The 18154-nt window shown below is 50.0% G+C and overlaps 1 protein-coding gene across 1 annotated transcript; it reads left to right on the top strand.

Annotated features, from left to right (window-relative positions):
• The first annotated feature begins 5947 nt into the window (after positions 1–5947).
• Positions 5948–14932, top strand: LOC114904052 (galactoside 2-alpha-L-fucosyltransferase 2). Its single transcript, XM_029237439.1, has 2 exons — positions 5948–6134; positions 13718–14932. Exon 2 carries the CDS (start codon positions 13720–13722, stop codon positions 14602–14604), a length of 885 nt encoding a protein of 294 aa, XP_029093272.1. The 5' UTR covers positions 5948–6134; positions 13718–13719; the 3' UTR covers positions 14605–14932.
• The last annotated feature ends 3222 nt before the right edge of the window (positions 14933–18154 follow it).

Consider the following 18154-nt stretch of genomic DNA (forward strand, 5'->3'; position numbering starts at 1 on the left):
ATCCTTTCCTTCCTCTCTCCCTCCCTCCCTCCCTCCCCTCCCTTCCTTCAACAAATATGTATAGAATACCTACTATCTACCAAGAAATGTCCTTGGCAGTGAGGACACAGTAGGGGGCAAAACAGACAAGCCTCCACCTCTCAGGGAACTGCCACCTTAATGCTGTGTAACAAACCACCCTGAAACAGAACGGCTTCAACTGCAGAATGTATGGTTTCTAAGTTATAGGGATTGACTGGGTGGTCCTCCTCTCCATGAGAGGTCATCTGAGGTCTCTCATGCAGCTGCCTTCAATGGAGAGCTTTGTTGGGACACTTAGGTCCCCTCCATGTGGCCTCTCTCCTGAAGGATAGGTGGGCTTCCTCACAGCATGGCGGCTGCATTTCAAGAGAACACGGATCAGTGTTTGAGGAAGTGCAGAAGGTGTCCGTGCAGGACCCTCTTTAGGGTCAGTACCATTGCAGAGGGGGTTAGACTCACAGTCACTGCTTACTAGTAATGGTCCACCCGCTGGTACCTCTCCCATGGGGCCTCACTGCTTATCCACAGCAATCTTCTGAAGCAGGTGCCAGGCTATTTTACAGGCCAGGGAAAGTTCGTCTCTCACCCAGAGTCCCCGAGCTTACGTGTGGCACAGTCAGGATTCCAACCTGGGCCCGTGACACGCAGTGTGCCCCTCTTCTGTACTGCTTCCCACTTCTGTGCAGCTAGCCTCATGCAGGTGACGGCCACTTTCAGGTTTGTTAAGTAGGGGTTGGGCTGAAGGATGGCAGGGAGCCAGGGTCCCCGAACATCACATCCTGGGTTCCAATCCCCCTCTGCCCACCTCAGCTGTGGGCTCCCAGGAAGGGCATGAATTCTCTACCTCGGTTTCTCCATCTCTAAGGGCAAGAGGTTCACAAGAGTACTCGCTGTGTAGGCGTTGGGCACCCCTGTATTTATTCAACACAAACTTTGTTTTTTGAGTTTTATTTTATTTTATTTTTTCACATCTTTATTGGAGTATAATTGCTTTACAATGTTGTGTTAGTTTCTACTGTATAACAAAGTGAATCAGCTATACATAAACATATATCCCCAGCAATAGGGCTCCTGCGTTCAGGGGCCTACAGCCACTGTAGATATTATGATTCCATTATTATTGTTTCATTATCATTCAAGGTGCAGTATGAATATAAAACAGAGGGTTATGGAGGTTCTTGGTGGCTCAAGAAGTCAGACTAAGCATTTTTTAAAAAATTTTATTTATTTTTGGCTGTGTTCAGTCTTCTTTGCTGTGCACAGGCTTTCTCTAGTTGTAGCGAGCAGGGGCTACTCTTCGTTGTGGTGCGCGATGAGAACATCACAGTGGCTTCTCTTGCTGCGGAGCATGGGCTCTAGCATGCGGGCTTCAGTAGTTGCAGCACACAGGCTCAGTAGTCGTGGCGCAAGGACTTAGTTGCTCCGCGGCATGTGGGATCTTCCCGGAGCAGGACTTGAACCCACATCCCCTGCATTGGCAGGCGGATTCTTAACCACTGCGCCACCAGGGAAGTCCCTTTCTTGGGCTTTTATTTGGCTTATTGTCTATCTCCCCAGTAGAATGTAAACCACATGAGAGCAGACCCTTGTCTGTTTTGTTCACTACTGTGTCTTCAACACCTAGAACAGCACCTGGCACTTAGTAGGCACTCAACAAATACTTGTTGAATGAATGACTATCACCAGACAACTACATCCTTTCTTGAGCTCATGAGGAACTTTACAGAGCTATATTCAGAGGACCCACCTGACCTACAGTTCTCCATAATCAAGTTTCTTAGGGCAAAGGAATCCATGGAGTCAAGATAATAAGATCATCCCTGTTGGACCTGTCTCTGGTGAGTTCCCATGAAAGACTAAGGAAAGCCAGCTCCGGCAGCCAACACACTACACACATGTACTACCATGAAACAGCCAAAATTTTGAGGTGTGTAAATCAGACAGAATTCAGCTTCCAAAAGGCAGCTCAGGGTGATATTGAGAGCTGAACAAACGGACTGATTGAAAGTCAAATGTAATAAAACTATAGAACATGTAGTAGACAGAAAAATGCCCCTCACCCTCCTGCCCAGATGTCCACATCCAAATCCCTGGAACTTGTGAATATGTCATTTGAAGTGGCAAAAAGGACTGTATCTGTGTGTTTATGAACTGTGTCACAATGAGTCGTGGTCCTAAAAACTGAAAAGAGCACTGGCCTAGAAAAGTCACATTGTTGAGGTGTGTGGGCTTTTTTTTTTTTTTTAATAAATTTATTTATTTCTGGCTGCACTGGGTCTTCGTTGCTGCACGCGGGCTTTCTCTAGGTGCAGAGAGCGGGGGCTTCTCTTGTGGAGCATGGGCTCTAGGCGCACGGGCTTCAGTAGTTGCGGCACGCAGGCTCAGTAGTTGTGGCTCGCGGGCTCTAGAGCGCAGGCTCAGTAGTTGTAGTGCACGGACTTAGTTGCTCTGCGGCATGTGGGATCTTCCCAGACCTGGACTCGAGCCCGTGTCCCCTGCATTGGCAGGCGGATTCTCAACCACTGCACCACCAGGGCAGCCCCAAGAAGTCAAACTAACCTTGATACCCAAATTGCAAAGGCACTGGCCAGGCAAGGGCAAGAGAGGATTTTGGTACGAGTGACTTGGATTGAAACCTGCCTCTGTGTCACCTTCTCTGTGTGACCTTGGGCTTTCTCCTTGGCATTCTGAGCTGGGGTGTCTGAAAAGAGCAAAGCAGAAGTCGAAGTGAGACACCTGGCTGCTGAGGCTTGGGGAAGCGTGCGAGGAACTTACATCGAGGCCAGGCTGGGCGGAGGAGGGTTAGGGCCAGTGAGATTGATGCCCAAAACTCAGCTTCTGTGCAAGGAATCGAATCAAATCTCAGAGACAGAGTTTTAGGTGAAGTATTAGAAAAGAATAGCTTTATTGCTTTGCCAGGCAAAGGGGGACACAGTGGGCTTGTGCATCTCAAAACTGTGTGTCCCAACCCGGGGGATTCGGGTGAGCAGTTTTATAGCAATGGTTCAAGGGCAGGGTTGTTGAGAAGGATTAGGGTGTGTGAAGGGCCTGCACTCCTTTGATCTGGTCTCAGGTGGTCTCCTGATGAGCTTTTCTGGTTCTTTTAATCTGGCCTCAGGTGGTCTTCTCTGGAATGAAGAATGCTAACATCTTCCATTTTGGGTGGGTTTTAGTTCTGTAAACAGCTCAAAGATATTGTTATGTGTATCCCTTGAGGGGGAACCAGGACCCTGCCCCAAGGCTGCACTATTGTTTCTAGACTATTCCTCCCTTGTCTCTGCATCCCCTCCCTTCCCTGATTAGCATCTGTTTGAACCTGCCCTTTGGAACGGCAGGGAAGGGAACACAGAAAGGCTTTTGTGCCCAGGAGCCCCACAGGGTCCTGCTTGGTTTCAACATCACAACTGATAATGGCAATAATCAATTTGCCACTTTAAAGTATATGATACAGTGATTTTTAGCACACTCATAGTCTTGTACAAGCATCACCACTATCAAATTCCAGAACATTCCCATTCCCTCAAAAAGAAACCGGTGGGCTTCCCTGGTGGCGCAGTGGTTGAGAGTCCGCCTGCCGAAGCAGGGGACACGGGTTCGTGCCCCGGTCAGGGAAGATCCCACATGCCGCGGAGCGGCTGGGCCCGTGAGCCATGGCCGCTGAGCCTGCGCGTCCGGAGCCGCAGTCATTCCCTATTCCCTGCCTTCCCCAGCCCCTGACAACCACTAACCTACTTTCTATCCCTCTTGATTTGCCTATTCTGGACGTTTCATATAGATATTCATACACTATGAAGCCATTGGTCATGGTGGGAGTTGTTACACTGCGGAAATTGACAATTGCTACCAAGAAGGGTTTTCTTCTGCAGAGAGCTGGTGCTGCTAAGACAGGAGAGCAGAAGGGTTAAAGACAACAGTTCTCAAATGAGGAGTACTGTCCCCCAGGGGGAATTTTGGGAATCCATGGGGACATTTTTTAGTTGTTAAAATGGTTTTCCGACACTAGCACAGCACTTAGTGACTGAGGGCCAGGACTACTGAAAGTTACAAGGGGAAGAATCAACCTGCATCCCCATGACTTTTGAACAACCTGTTAGACATTCGTACAGCTGAAAAATCTGTTTATATGTTTCTGAGCCCTGAATCCGCTTTGCATGTATTATAGGTAATTCCACCCACCCCTGCTTCTTTTTTCCACGTCACTGAATCGTTGGGGAAACCGGGTCATTTTTCCTGTAGACTGTGTCCCACTTTCTGGACTTGGTCAATTCCATCCTCGTGGTGTTGATTCACTGGCAACTTTATCCTCCTTCCTCCTATTTTCTGAAAACTGGCAATTACAGTGAGAGGCTTGATAGGATTCAGGTTTTTTTTTTTTTTTTTTTGGCAAGGGAAGGCTGAGGGGGGCATTTGTAGATGGTGCAGGGACCTCCTGTCACTTCACGGGGTAGAGGTGCTGCTTGTTCCTCTTTCAGTGTTAGGACTGCTGGGGGCTCTGCTGATGCCTGCCCCACCCCTCCCCAGTAAAATTTTTCATCAGTCTTGCGCCTGAGTGTGGCAGCCATAGACAAGCATTGCCTGGACCCATGATACACCATTAATGTTATCGAGTGAATCGGGTCCCGCTGCTCACCGCTTACAAAATCAATACAAACGTTGACAGCAAAGGAAAGGTGCCTTTAATCAGAGTGCTGGCAATCTGGGGAGATGGTGGACTCAGTGTCCCCCCGAAAACCACCTGTGCAGATTCTGCCATGAAACTTGTAAGGGAAAGAGGGAAGTAGTCCCAGTTAATCATTGAGATAGGGGGTCAGAGTCGTCACCATCATCCAGCTGTGTGCAGGCTTGTGGACTCTCGTAAACTTCCTCTAGATGTTATCTTGTTCACACAGTTTGGTCACACAGTTTGTTCAGGAGATTACTGAAGGGGAAGCTAGGGGAGAGATCTGGTCATCTGTTAATTCTTCATTTCTACTTCTTTGATCCACGGAAAGAACCAACAAGTCAGGCAGAGTATTATGCGATTAAAAGATGTGAAAGGTGTACTTGGGCTGGAGATGAGTTGAGCATGAGTATGCCTGGTTTAAAAATTAATTATAATATAGCTTTGCTAAAGTGACAGAGAAGGGCTTCCCTGGTGGCACAGTGGTTAAGAATCCGCCTGCCAATGCGGGGTCACGGGTTCGAGCCCTGGCCCGGGAAGATCCCACATGCCGCGGGGCTACTAAGCCCGTGTGCCACAACTACTGAGCTTGTGCTCTAGAACCCGCGAGCCACAACTACTGAAGCCCGCGTGCCTAGAGCTGGTGCTCTGCAACAAGGGAAGCCACCACAATGAGAAGCCTCCGCACCGCAACGAAGAGTAGCCCCCTGCTCGCTGCAACTAGAGAAAGCCCGCGCACAGCAACGAAGACCCAACACCACCAAAAATAAATAAATAAAATAGATAAATTAAAATAAATAAGTAAAGTGAGAGGGAAAGGGGCTGAGGGTAGTTTCCTGCAAAATGCTTGCTCACACCTGGACCCATAACATACCATTAAGAGATGCAAAACGGTCATTTCCTAAGGGAATCTTTGTTGAAATAAGGGAAACTGAGAAGCGTTGCTACTTGCCAAGTGCTTTCCAAGATTCCGTCCTGCCTGGTTTCATATTCCAGCTTCTCCAACTCTCTAGCCATGTGGCCTTGGGCAAGTTACTTCGCCTCTCTGTGTCTTGGTTTTCCTCGCTGTACCATTAGAGGGTGCCCCTCTCAAGGAATTGTGAAGATGGGACGAGTTTGGTTGGCCAGGTAAGTGCTAACAGTTGTTTGCCAAGCTAAATAAATGTAGGACGCTGAGACGACTGAGCCGGGAAGAGCCGGGCCCAGCAGAACTCTGTTCCCCCTCCTCCAGGCAGCCTTCCGGGCCAGCGTCCTGGTAGCGCCCAGGGAAAAGGGAGGGGCTCCGGGCTCACCTGGCTCCAGCTCCCGCCTCCCTCAGGCTCCGGGTAGATCCTGGGCGGGTTTCGGCCACAGGTGCTGGAAGGTTCGGGAGATTCTGATTGAGAAGTCAACCCGAGGGAACGGAATGCACTGAGCTGCTCGCGGAGCCACTTTGTCGTCCAGCCAGAACCAGGTGAGAGATGGCGACTGGGAGTTCTCCCTGCACCTGCAGCACGCTTGTGTTCACACACACACACGCACGCACGCACACACACACACACACACACACACACACGACAGAGAGCTGGGAAGAGACTTGATCCCAGGGATTCAGCGGCAAGTGGAGACTCAGTTCGCCGGGGGGTTCTCCGGAAGCAGAGGGTCCATCCCTCCCAGCCCAGGCGCCCACCGCCTCTGCCCCCCAGCACACCGGCCACCTGACCTCTCTGTCAGCCCCCAAGCCAGCCGCCCTCCTCGGCTCCCATCACCTTCCTTCCTGGCAAATCTATTACTTGACCTCACCCCCATCCCCTCTGTCACCACCCCTCTCCCCTGCCCCACCGAAGGCCACCAGCTCCCTCCCTCCCTCCTGTCACCCGGTTCCCCGGAACCGAGGCAAACTGAGAACGAAAGGCCAGGATGGGGCCCGCCGAGCAGAACGCTGGGGATTTCAAAGTGGTAGCCTCACGTTGTTGTCTTAAGCTCTTCCTCAGCGTTGTGATTATAGGGTGAATTTCGGTGACAGGGATGGACCGGGCAAAGCACCACGGCGGCGTGGGTGTGGAGGGGATTCTGCAGCTGGGCAGGGACTGAGCTCAAGGAATCGGACGCGCAAATTACAGGGTGTGATGGGACTGGGTTTCAGGTTGGGGAGAGTTGGGGTTTTGAACAGAGGAGCCGGTAGGGTGAGCTCTCACGTGGGGACAGATGGTGGGGGGAGGGGAGGCACGGAGGCTCCGGCCAGACTCCAAGAGGGGAGGGGATGAGGCCAGGCCTGGGACAGAGGGAAGTGGATGAGAATGAGAAAGTCTAAAAGAAGCTATCAGCAGATTTGGGTGGCCCCACTTTTCTGAGGGACTTGGAGGCAGAATCCCCCTGCCAAGTTAGGGCAACCCCTCATGGGATGACTCCCAGGGGACCGGGGCGGGGGCGAGGGACCTTGATTCCTCCTCTCACCCCTCCCTGAAGGGTGTGATGTAGCTGGAAGGACTGAGGGCAGGTAAGGAGATGGACTTCCTGACCTCAGAGGACTGAAGGGAAAGGCAGAATCCTCCCCTTTGTCAGAAGCTGTGCAGCCTTAGATTCTGACTGCAGCTGTCGGCTTTCCCCAAGAGCTCACCTCCAATGACCCCGACGATGTCAGGAGGTGCTGATTTCCAGGTCTCCTCCCCCCCCCCCCGCCCCCCGCAGCCCTGGCCTTTCCCCAAGCCTGCCACTCACCCGCTCTCTGACCGGTCTCTGAGCCCCAGTTTCCTTAGCTTTTAAGTTGGTGTGTTTATGATCTCAAGATTGTTGTTAAAATTCAGCAAGATAACTGAACTAAGAGGAAGGGGAGTACGACGACAGCAGACAGGACGTTTGGTTCGAGCCCGATATAAATGTGAGTTTGGGGTATTCCCGCTCCAGATGAAAGGAACAGCCCGTGTGGTCCAGCATTCACTCCACAGCCCTGCAGAGAGGTGCTGTTATTATATTATATTATCCCCACTTTTTGGACGATGACACTGAGAGGCCCTTGGTCAAGGTCACACAGCTAATCAGAGACTCTTGCCACACCCCACAGAGCTTCTCTCCAAACCTAAATCTTTCAAAACCTCGCAGCTTGGCCCCCTACTCCCAGACACTGGGTTTCACCCTGTGAGGCTCTCCCCACCTCTTCCTCTTCTCCCTGAAGCCTCGGTCAAGGTCATGGGGTCGAGTTCTGGAGGCCAGTGAGGCTCCTCAGCAGTGGCCAATCCCCCTTCCTGGGTGGGGAGGGGAGAAGCAACCAGGAAGACTGAGAGACATTGTTCTAGAACATTCTGCATTTCCTTTTACCTGGTCTTTCTGTCTGCTGTAAACAAATTTCAAAGGAACATTCAGGGGCACCCGCTGCCGGTCCAGAATTGAAGAGGTTTGATTGTGAAAGTCTGTGCTTTTAATATTCATTTTTTTTAACCTACTAGGTGCTGGGAAATGGAGACCAAAAAAAAACAAGGGGGGCGGGATATAGGAAAATGAATGAGGCAGGGAGATGCTGGCCGAGACTCACTGAGGAGGGAGAAGAAAAAAAAATGGGGCCAGACAGGGACTGCATTCTTACCACGTGTATTTCCTGAGCACCTGCTATGTGCCGAGCCCAGCTTCCGAGGGCTGTAGGGGACACACAGGGGACAAGATGGACACTGTCCCTTCCTTCACAGGAGGAACTGTGTAATAAAGACACTGAGACTGAGAGATCTCAAAAGGGACTGACCTAGAGAGAGAGAGAGAGAGTTGGGGCAGAGCAGGGGCTGGAGGTGGGACCCAGTCGAGGAAGATCCATCCTGCCCGGCGGCCTTTTTCTCTCTCCCTCTCTGCCTCTCCCTCTGTCTCTTCTGTTGTCATTCTATTCCTGTCTCTGTTTCTTTCTGTGTTTCTCTTTCCCTGCCTCCATCTTTCTCTCTCTCAGTCTCTTTTTGTCTCTCTCTGTCTCTCTCTCTCTGTCCCTGTTTTTTTCTCCATTTCTTTCTACTTCCCTTTCTCTTTTCCTGTCTTTTTCCATCTCTCTCTCCCTTCCTTCCTTCTCTCTCTCCCTTCCTTCCCTCCATCCTTCTGCCTTCCTACAAGCATCCCCCTTGGCCCCCGTTGTTCCATGTCCCGAGCTCGGCAAATCTGGAGCCAGACAGAGGCTCCAAGTCTTCTCCTTGCCCTTCAAGCTGGAGGAAGGAAGAGAAAACCGTGGTGGGGAGAAGGCAGAGGCCACTCCACAAGGAGCTTTCCTCCTCCTCCCTCGATGCTCCCTCTTCCTTCCTCCAGCTTTCCAGTCCTCAGAGGGTTCCTCTCCCCCGTCAGGGGCAGAGTCTGAGGAATCCTGTGGGGACCTGGACCCAAATGAAAGTGCTGTCCTCTCCAAGTCACCGAGTCAAGTACATTCCATGCAGGGCTGAGTGAGTGGAGGCTTCACTTTCAGTGACCTTGAGAAAGCAGCCTTATCTGGAACTTGTGGTCAATAAGGCTGAGACTTTCGTGAGCCAAAACTGAGCTTTGAAATAAACCTTATTCACCAAACCCAGCCTCCCTGGCTCCTTCGTTTCAATGCGGAAGGGGCTAGAGGAGGTTGTACCACCCAGAAGTCTATTTCTGGTTGTGTTCAACACCTGGGGACACCCCCAGGTGAGTTGGTTCAATTCAAATCCAGGCATCTAGTTGACAAGGCTGAGTCTCTTCTGGAAAGAGAACCCTCCTGTGATCTTAATGGACTCGGAGGGTTTCGGAGACCTATAGATCAGAAGCAGGGATGTTGCTACATTAGGTCTCGTGCTAACTTTTCTCAACCATAATGAACCCTAAAGGACCACACCGGCATAGCTTCTGGAAGCTTCCCAGCTTCAATCAGGTCACAGCTAGCTTGATTTAGCCCCAGTGTTCTCTTCTTAATGGCCATTTGGTTCAACAGTTTGACCAGGAACACAAGCTCTAGACCAAATCAAACAGAAACCTTTATCTCTAACCTACTTTGGTGCAGAGCTTCCAGGATATGCTGCGATTAAAGCCTGCTCAGGAGGAAGGGATTTTTTTTTTTAACCTGGGTGGGAACCTCATATTCACAGAGAAGGAGGAGGGAAGACTTTGGAAGAGCTGAGAGAACAGAAAGCCATATTTCCTGGGACTCCTCCCAGATATCGGCATTCCCATTCACTCAGAGTCCAAGCTTGCTGAGTCAGTGGCCAGACCTGGACTTTCCCTGCAGCGACATGTGTTGGTCCAGCCTAGACTGCTGAAGGACAAAGCCCCTCAATCATTTCTAGATGGGGTCTTAGCAACAGTAAGGTGTTAACTGTGATGACGTTAAGTAAGGATTCTTCTGCTTTTCCTTGCTGCCTTCTAGCCACGTAATGGGGAGTCAGAACCAATTCATTTCCTACTTTTCTTTACTTATGCTCTGCAACCTCATCCTTTCGGGGCCTTTGATTTGTTCTAAACAATCTCAGCCAATAGCTTAATTAACTGCTTCACTCTACAAACCACTGCGTCAAGATTTATGACCCAAGATGGGGAATCCTCAATGCCCTGGACCTCCTATAATGATGTCACAGGAGAATGTGGTGTGAGAGGATTGTCATGTCCCAGGTCTCGGGTGAGTCTCTGGGACGGGCCACCAAGGGAGGGTCCTTGGCTTTGCACAGGAAAGAATTCAAGAGCAGGCCATAGTAAAGTGAAAGCAAGTTTATTTAGAGAGATACACGTTCCATAGGCAGAATGCAGACCATCTCAGAAGATGAGAGTGGCCCCAAGATATGGGGTGGTTAGTTTTTATGGGCTGGGAAATTTCACAGGCTAAGAAGTGGGAGGATTATTCCACCTATTTTGGAGAAGGGACAGAGATTTCTAGGAACTGGACCATCGCCCGCTTTTTGGGCTTTTATGGTCAGCCTCGGAACTGTCGTGGCCCCTGGGGTGTGTCATTTAGCATATGCTAATGTATTACAATGAGCATAGAATGAGGCTCAGGGTCTACTGGAAGTTGAATCTTCCACCATCTTGGACCTAACTGGTTCTAACCAGTTTTTTGTTTGTTTGTTTGTTTGTTTTTTGCGGTACGCGGGCCTCTCACTGCTGTGGCCTCTCCCGTTGCGGAGCACAGGCTCCAGACGCACAGGCTCAGCAGGCCCAGCCACTCCACGGCACGCAGGATCCTCCCGGACCGGGGCACGAACCCGTGTCCCCTGCATTGGCAGGCGGACTCTCAACCACTGTGCCACCAGAGAAGCCCCTAACCAGTTTTTGTCACACCCTGTTTTTCTCAATGGCTGTGTCATTCTTTAAGGGTGTGCCCTGCCCCCTTCCCTCCTGTCTCAATACCATAGTGAGTCCCATGTGTTTTCAGGAGGCCTGTTCTATGCAACCACCCTAACTCCTGGAACTAGCTTCTGTTGTAACCAGAGTTGAAAGGAACAGGTTGTATTGTTCAAATATAAGCAGATTTTCTGGGATTTCTTGATCAGTAGTTGAAGTTCCTTTGAGGTGTCTGCACATCTCTTCAGGTATCTTCTGGTTAATGGCTTCCTGTGCTTCAGCCTGCAACTGATATGTGCCAGCCACACCTACCCCTACTCTCCCTTTCAAGATTACCTGCTGTGGTATCACAGAATGGTCTTCGGTCTTTGTCCCCAGTTCCTGGCACATAACACCTAATATCCTTGGCATTTTCTCATTGATAAGTGATAGGACTTGATGAGGCAACTGTTGCCAGCCCTCTAGATGGCTTCAGGATGGAAGCTGGTCAGCAGAAAGACCAAGCCTTCATTAGAAGATTGGCACTTTTCAGCTCTGAGGAGGGGAGACGGACCAGAGATTGAGCAAATCACCAGTGGCCAAATGATTTAATCAATCGCACCTACATAATGATACCTCCACAAAACCCCTAAACAGTGGGTTTCAGGAAGCCTCTGAGTTAGCAAACGTGAGCTAGGAGGGTGTTCTACCCCAACGCCAAGGGGACAGAAGCCCTGTGCTCAGACCCTCTGGACTTCCTCCTGTGGGCCTCTTCTGACTACTCATTTGTCTCCCTTATAATTAACTAGTAAACATAAGTAAAGTGTCTTCCTGAGTTCTATGAGCCATTCTAGAAAATTATCAAGCCTGGTAGTTTCCTGGTCATGGGAATCCCCGATCTATGACTGGTCAGTCAGAGTATGAATGGCCCCGGACTTGAGACTGGTGTCTGAGGTTGGAGGCAGTCTTCTGGAGCTGAACTGTTTCACTTGTGGGATCTAATACTAAAGTCCAGGAAGACAGTGTCAGATTTGACTTGAATTGTTGGACACCCAAATGGCATCAGGAGGAAAAAACTCTCACCTACCAACTGCCTTCTGAGCCTTTTAATAAAAATACTCAAAAGAGTGAATTGGCCAACTCGCCTTTTAGAGCCAGCCTACACTTGTCAAGACCTTAACCAAGGAAAGGAGAAGCCACTGTGGAGCCAGGCATCTATCTCAAGTTCAGTCATCTCTGGCCAGGAGGGTGGACAGGTCAAGCTCTTGATGAGCAGGGCAATTTCCCATCAAAGGGGATATAGATAGGCAGGGCATGCAGAGATGGACATCTCTAGAAACTGGATCCCGGGCTTCCCTGGTGGCGCAGTGGTGGAGAATCCGCCTGCCAATGCAGGGGACACGGGTTCAATCCCTGGTCTGGGAAGAGCCCACATGCCACAGAGCAACTAAGCCAGAGCGCCACAACTACTGAAGCCCGCACGCCTAGAGCCCGTGCTCCGCGACAAGAGAAGCCACCGCAAAGAGTAGCCCCCGCTCGCTGCAACTAGGGAAAGCCTGTGCACAGCAACGAAGACCCAACACAGCCAAAAAAATAAAAACAAATAAATAAATTTATAAAAACAAAAAGAAACTGGATCCCCAGTAAATAGTAGGTTCGTACACTTGAACTCATTATATATAGACAGCCACACATGTATACTTACAGTCTATAAACACCCACATTTCAACATACAATGTGTATACACGTAATGTATGCATAGCGTCACGTATACACACATGCTATTTGTACACCGTCACCTGCACAGCATATATGTAGTACACACCCCTATATGTACACAATACAATTATCACTCAGAGATATTTTGAGTTTGCTTTCAGACCACCACAATACAGCGAATATTACAACAAAGTCACACAATTTTTTCTGGTTTCCCAGTGCATATAAAAGTTGTGTTTACCCTGTACTGTAGTCTATTAAATGTGCAATAGCTTTATATCTAAAAAAATCCAATGTACATACCTTAATTAAAAACACCTGATTTAAAAAAAAAAAGACCTGGTGAATGAAAAATAAATACTGTATTAGAGTTAAAAAAACAAAAACAACAACAAAATACCTGATTGCAGGACTTCCCTATGGTCCAGTGGTTAAGACTGTGCTGCTACTGCAGGGGGCGCAGGTTCCATCCCTGGTGGGGGAAGTAAGATCGCGCTGTGGCCAAAAGATAAAAAAAAAAAAAAAAAGAAAGAAAAAAACTTCATCAGTCTAGACACTTAAGATCTGCATACTTTATGTGTGAAATAAAAATTTAAAAGAACGCCTGATTGCTAAAAAATGCTAACCATCATCTGAAAATGCAGGCTTGCCACAAACCTTCAATTTGTAAAGAATGCAGTATCTGCGAAGTGCAATGGAATCAGGTGTGCCTGTATATACACAACCGTACAATACAATGTACACATGTCCATTCACCTGCACACAATTCCACACTCACATACGTACACAGCATATAAATACCCATATCTACTCATACAACGCACACGCCATGGGTGTCTATATACGTACAGTGCATATACACATGTAAACATGCACATATGAGTCCAGTGGAGACACAGCCACATAACACACACTCCAGAGCTGTACCTGCATACATGTAACCCGAGTATTCACACTCATTTCCATGCACATGCAAAGCAGATCCACACGTACACACGTCCACGCAATGTCTGCCCGGACAACTGCGCCGACAGCTTCATGCACCAGCCCACGGCCTCCGTCCCCTGAGCTAACCGTTTCCTGCTCTCCCTCTCCTAACAGCCATGCTCAGCACACAGGCACCTTTCTTCTTCCCCACGGCCCCCTTCATCCTCTTTGTCTTCACGGCTTCCACCGTATTTCACCTTCAGCAGAGGCTAGCGAAGATTCAGCCCACATGGGAGTTACAGACGCTGGAGCCAGCAACCGAGGAATCTCCCTCGAGCCCCCAGAGGAGCCCCCGGCCAAAGGGCATGTGGACGATCAATGCCATAGGCCGCCTGGGGAACCAGATGGGGGAGTACGCCACCCTGTACGCCCTGGCCAAGATGAATGGGCGGCCGGCCTTCATCCCGCCCCAGATGCACAGCACGCTGGCCCCCATCTTCAGAATCACCCTCCCCGTCCTGCACGACACCACGGCCAGCAGGATCCCCTGGCAGAACTACCCCCTGAACGACTGGATGGAAGAGCGGTACCGACACATCCCGGGAGAGTACGTGCGCCTCACCGGCTACCCCTGCTCTTGGACCTTCTACCACCACCTCCGCGCCGAGATCCTCCAGGAGTTCACCCTGCACGACCACGTGCGTGAGGAGGCCCAGAATTTTCTGCGGGGTCTGCAGGTGAATGGGAGCCGGCCGAGCACCTACGTAGGGGTCCACGTGTGCCGGGGGGACTACGTCCACGTTATGCCCAACGTGTGGAAGGGCGTGGTGGCCGACCGGGGCTACCTGCAGCAGGCCCTGGACTGGTTCCGGGCTCGCTACCGCTCCCCCATCTTCGTGGTCACCAGCAACGGCATGGCCTGGTGTCGGGAAAACATTGAGGCCTCCCGTGGGGATGTGGTCTTTGCCGGCAATGGCATTGAGGGCTCACCCGCCAAGGACTTTGCATTGCTCATGCAATGTAATCACACCATCATGACCATTGGGACGTTTGGGATCTGAGCCGCCTACCTCGCAGGTGGAGAGACCATCTACCTGGCCAATTATACCCTCCCAGACTCTCCCTTTCTCAAAGTCTTTAAGCCAGAGGCAGCCTTCCTGCCAGATTGGACTGGGATCGCGGCAGACCTGTCCCCACTCCTCAAGCACTGATGTTAGCTGGTCCTCAGCACTCCATTCCCCTTTTCTGGATCCCCCAAGATCTGTTCCAAGGTATGAGAAGCACATTATTACATGTTCCAGAACACTGCCCTCTTGTACCATAATGCTTCAGGCTGCAAGCAACAGAAGTCCCAACTAACTTGCTTAAATAACATGTTCATGTGTCTCACACAACAGGACCAGAGGTGGCACATCTCCAGGGTTAATTTAGCAGCTCAACCAGACCCCAGTTCTGGGACTTCCCTGGTGGCGCAGTGGTTAGGGGTCTGCCTACCAGTGCAGGGGACATGGGTTCGAGCCCTGGTCCAGGAAAATCCCACATGCTGCTGGAGCAGCTAAGCCAGTGCACCACAACTACTGAGCTTGTGCTCTAGAGCCTGCGAGCCACAACTACTGAGCCTGTGCACCACAACTACTGAAGCCTGTGCACCTAGAGTCCGTGCTCCGCAACGAGAAGCCACCGCAATGAGAAGCCCACGCATGACAGCAAAGAGTAGCCCCTGCTCACCGCAACCAGAGAAAGCCCGTGCACAGCAACGAAGACCTAAAGCAGCCAAAAATAAATAAATAAAATAAATATTTTTTAAATAAAAATAAGTCAAAAAAAAGACCCCAGTTCTATCCATCTTGTTGAGCTGCCATAATCTCTTAAATCAGCTCCCACATGCTCCCCGTGGTCCCAAGAAAGCTGCCACATACTCAGGTGTCACACAGACATCCTTTTCCCAAGGCAGCAAAAAGAGGTTTGTTCTTATCTTAGGTCCCTTCTGAAGAGTGTGGGAAACCTTCCAAATCCTCCAGCAACTGGCCCCATGTCTCATTGACCAGAACTGCGTCACATGCCCCTGACCCCTTGTAAGGCATGGTGAATGAGAGCCTGGGATTGACTTAGCTTCAGATCAATAAATCTTTGCCCCCTGCAGCTGGGGAGTTGATCAGCTTCCTCTGAAGGACATGGTGGCTTGCGGTAAGAAAATCGGGGTGCTCTTACCAAGGAAGAAGGGAGGAATGTCTGTAGGGTGCAAAACAGGGAAGCCCTGGATTATTGTGCAAGTTGGTCACTACACAAAGGTCCCTAGACAAGGAGGCAAGTGGGGCTTAAATAGAGCCTACGGTCTGCTCTCCAAGCCATGTGTCCCTGGGACTGTGTCCACCCAGAGGGCTCACTTTTTTTCTAATTAGCCCATCCAGAGTGGGGACCTTTTGCCCAGTTTTTACAAGAGAGCCATATTGGCTAGTAGTTGGTGTGAATCCAAGACCTCGTGCCCCGCCTCTGCAACCCTGGCTTCTGGGGACCACGACGATTATTGCTGAGAACTCAGAGGCCGGCATGGCTCAATGAACTTGACGAGAGTCTATTCATTCTTCTAGTAAATACCTGTAGTGATGAACCTAACACGATCCCTGCTCTCAGGGACTGCGTTAACAAAGCATAGTGGCTTCAAGTGACAGCAATTCATTCTTTCCCACCAGTCTGTGGGTCAGCTGGGTGACTCTCTGCTCCAGTGCAACGTTGGCTGGGTGCTGTTATGCAGCTGCACTTAGTGGCGCTCATTTGGAATATCCTGCAAGACAGGATAGCTTGGACTCCCTCACAACATGGCTTTCAAGTTGTTTGCTGAAACACTTACTCTTGGAGTCCTCAGTCGTCATCATCATGTAAGAAGTCCAGCTATCTGAAGCGACCATGCTGTGAGGAGGCCCAAACTCAATGAGAGGCCACAGAGGAACAGTCTTAGCTGAGGCCAGCTTCAAGTCACCCCAGCCCACACATCAGACATGTGAGTGTAGAAGCCTCCAGATGATTCCACAGTTGTTCCAGTCAACCTAGCGTTTAGAGTGATCCAGCAGAGGTTCCCGACAACATGTTGCAGAGACAGGCCATATCTGAATTCCTGATTCACAGATTCTGTGAGCACAACACTCTGGTTGTTTTGTGCCACTAAGTTTGGGGATAATCTGTTAGGCAGCCATAAATAACTGGATAACAAACTAAATAGATTAGTCTCTGCATTTGCAAAATCTTTTATGACTTTGGCATGAAGGAGGCCAACGTGCATATCCTCACCTGACTTGAGATCCCACGTGCAAAGGTCCTGTGGCGGGGCGGGGGGTAGTCTAGTTATACATGAGAGTGAAATGAGACCAGTGTGACTGGAGCACATGGAGACAGATATAGGTGGAGAAGTTAGCAGGGTGGGACCATGAAATGCCTTGTCGACCATGATGAGGACTTTGGGTTTTATTCTAAGACCGATGGGAAGCCATCAGAGGGCTTTAATTTTATTAGGGGAGTGATATGATCTGATTTGCTGTGTGGACATATCTGGCTGCTATGTGGAGATAGGGCTGTAAGGGCAAGGATGGAGACAAAGAGACCAGTAAGAAGGCTACTGTAACATTTCCAGCATGAAGAGATGGTGGACCACGGAGGTAATGGTGTAACAGAAGTCTCATTTCAAGGGCCCAACAGAAACTCCTAGTGTCTCTCTGCCACAGTTTGACATTCCTGAAAAAGATAATCTGATTGGCTCAATCGGATTGATATTTGAGTCAGGCATCCACCATGGGTCAATTACCTGAGGTCATGGGGGGGGGTCACCTAATACAAACATGGCCACCATATTTGTAAGGGAGCTGATTCAAGAAAAGGTAATGAAAGAATACCCTAAGAATTGGGAAGATGCTGGGACTTCCCAGGTGGTCCAGTGGTTAAGACTCCACGCCTCCACTGCAGGGGGCACGGGTTGCATCCCCGGTGGAGGAACTAAGATCCCACATGACGAACGGTGTGGCAGAAAAAAAAAAAAAAAAAAAATTGGGAGGAAGCTCCAAAAATGGGTACAAAGGAGAAAAAGGTTTGCCACTCACATTTCAGTGACTGAAGAAAGTCATGTGGTCATACCCAATTTCAAAGAGGTGTTGACGAAAACTTAATCAGTGGACCTAAGAAAGAAATGGAAAATTTTATTTGGGCCAAATTTGAGGATTATAACCAGGGAAGAGCATCTCAGAAAGCTCTGAGAACTGTTCCACCGGTTAGAAATCAAGGCACAGTTATATAAGTTTTTTTGAGACAGAGGGCTGTACATCAAATGATGTGTTATTGACAGTTTCCATAATCCAGATCTAAGCATCATCCTGGTGGGTCATGCGACGCCTTACGAGATCAAGAAGGAATGTTATCTTTTTTTTTTTTTTTTTTTTTTTTTTCGGTACGCGGGCCTCTCACTGCTGTGGCCTCTCCCGCTGCGGAGCACAGGCTCCGGACGCGCAGGCTCAGCGGCCATGGCTCACGGGCCCAGCCGCTCCGCGGCATGTGGGATCCTCCCGGACCGGGGCACGAACCCGCGTCCCCTGCATCGGCAGGCGGACTCTCAACCACTGCGCC

This window comes from Monodon monoceros, unplaced genomic scaffold, assembly GCF_005190385.1.
Source record: "Monodon monoceros isolate NGI ecotype Baffin Bay Population unplaced genomic scaffold, NGI_Narwhal_1 Super_Scaffold_10, whole genome shotgun sequence".
NCBI lineage: Eukaryota > Metazoa > Chordata > Mammalia > Artiodactyla > Monodontidae > Monodon > Monodon monoceros.

Bases quoted from the DNA above. Each gene is read 5' to 3' on its own strand.
- LOC114904052 (XM_029237439.1), top strand. From the start codon at position 13,720: ATGCTCAGCACACAGGCACCTTTCTTCTTCCCCACGGCCCCCTTCATC.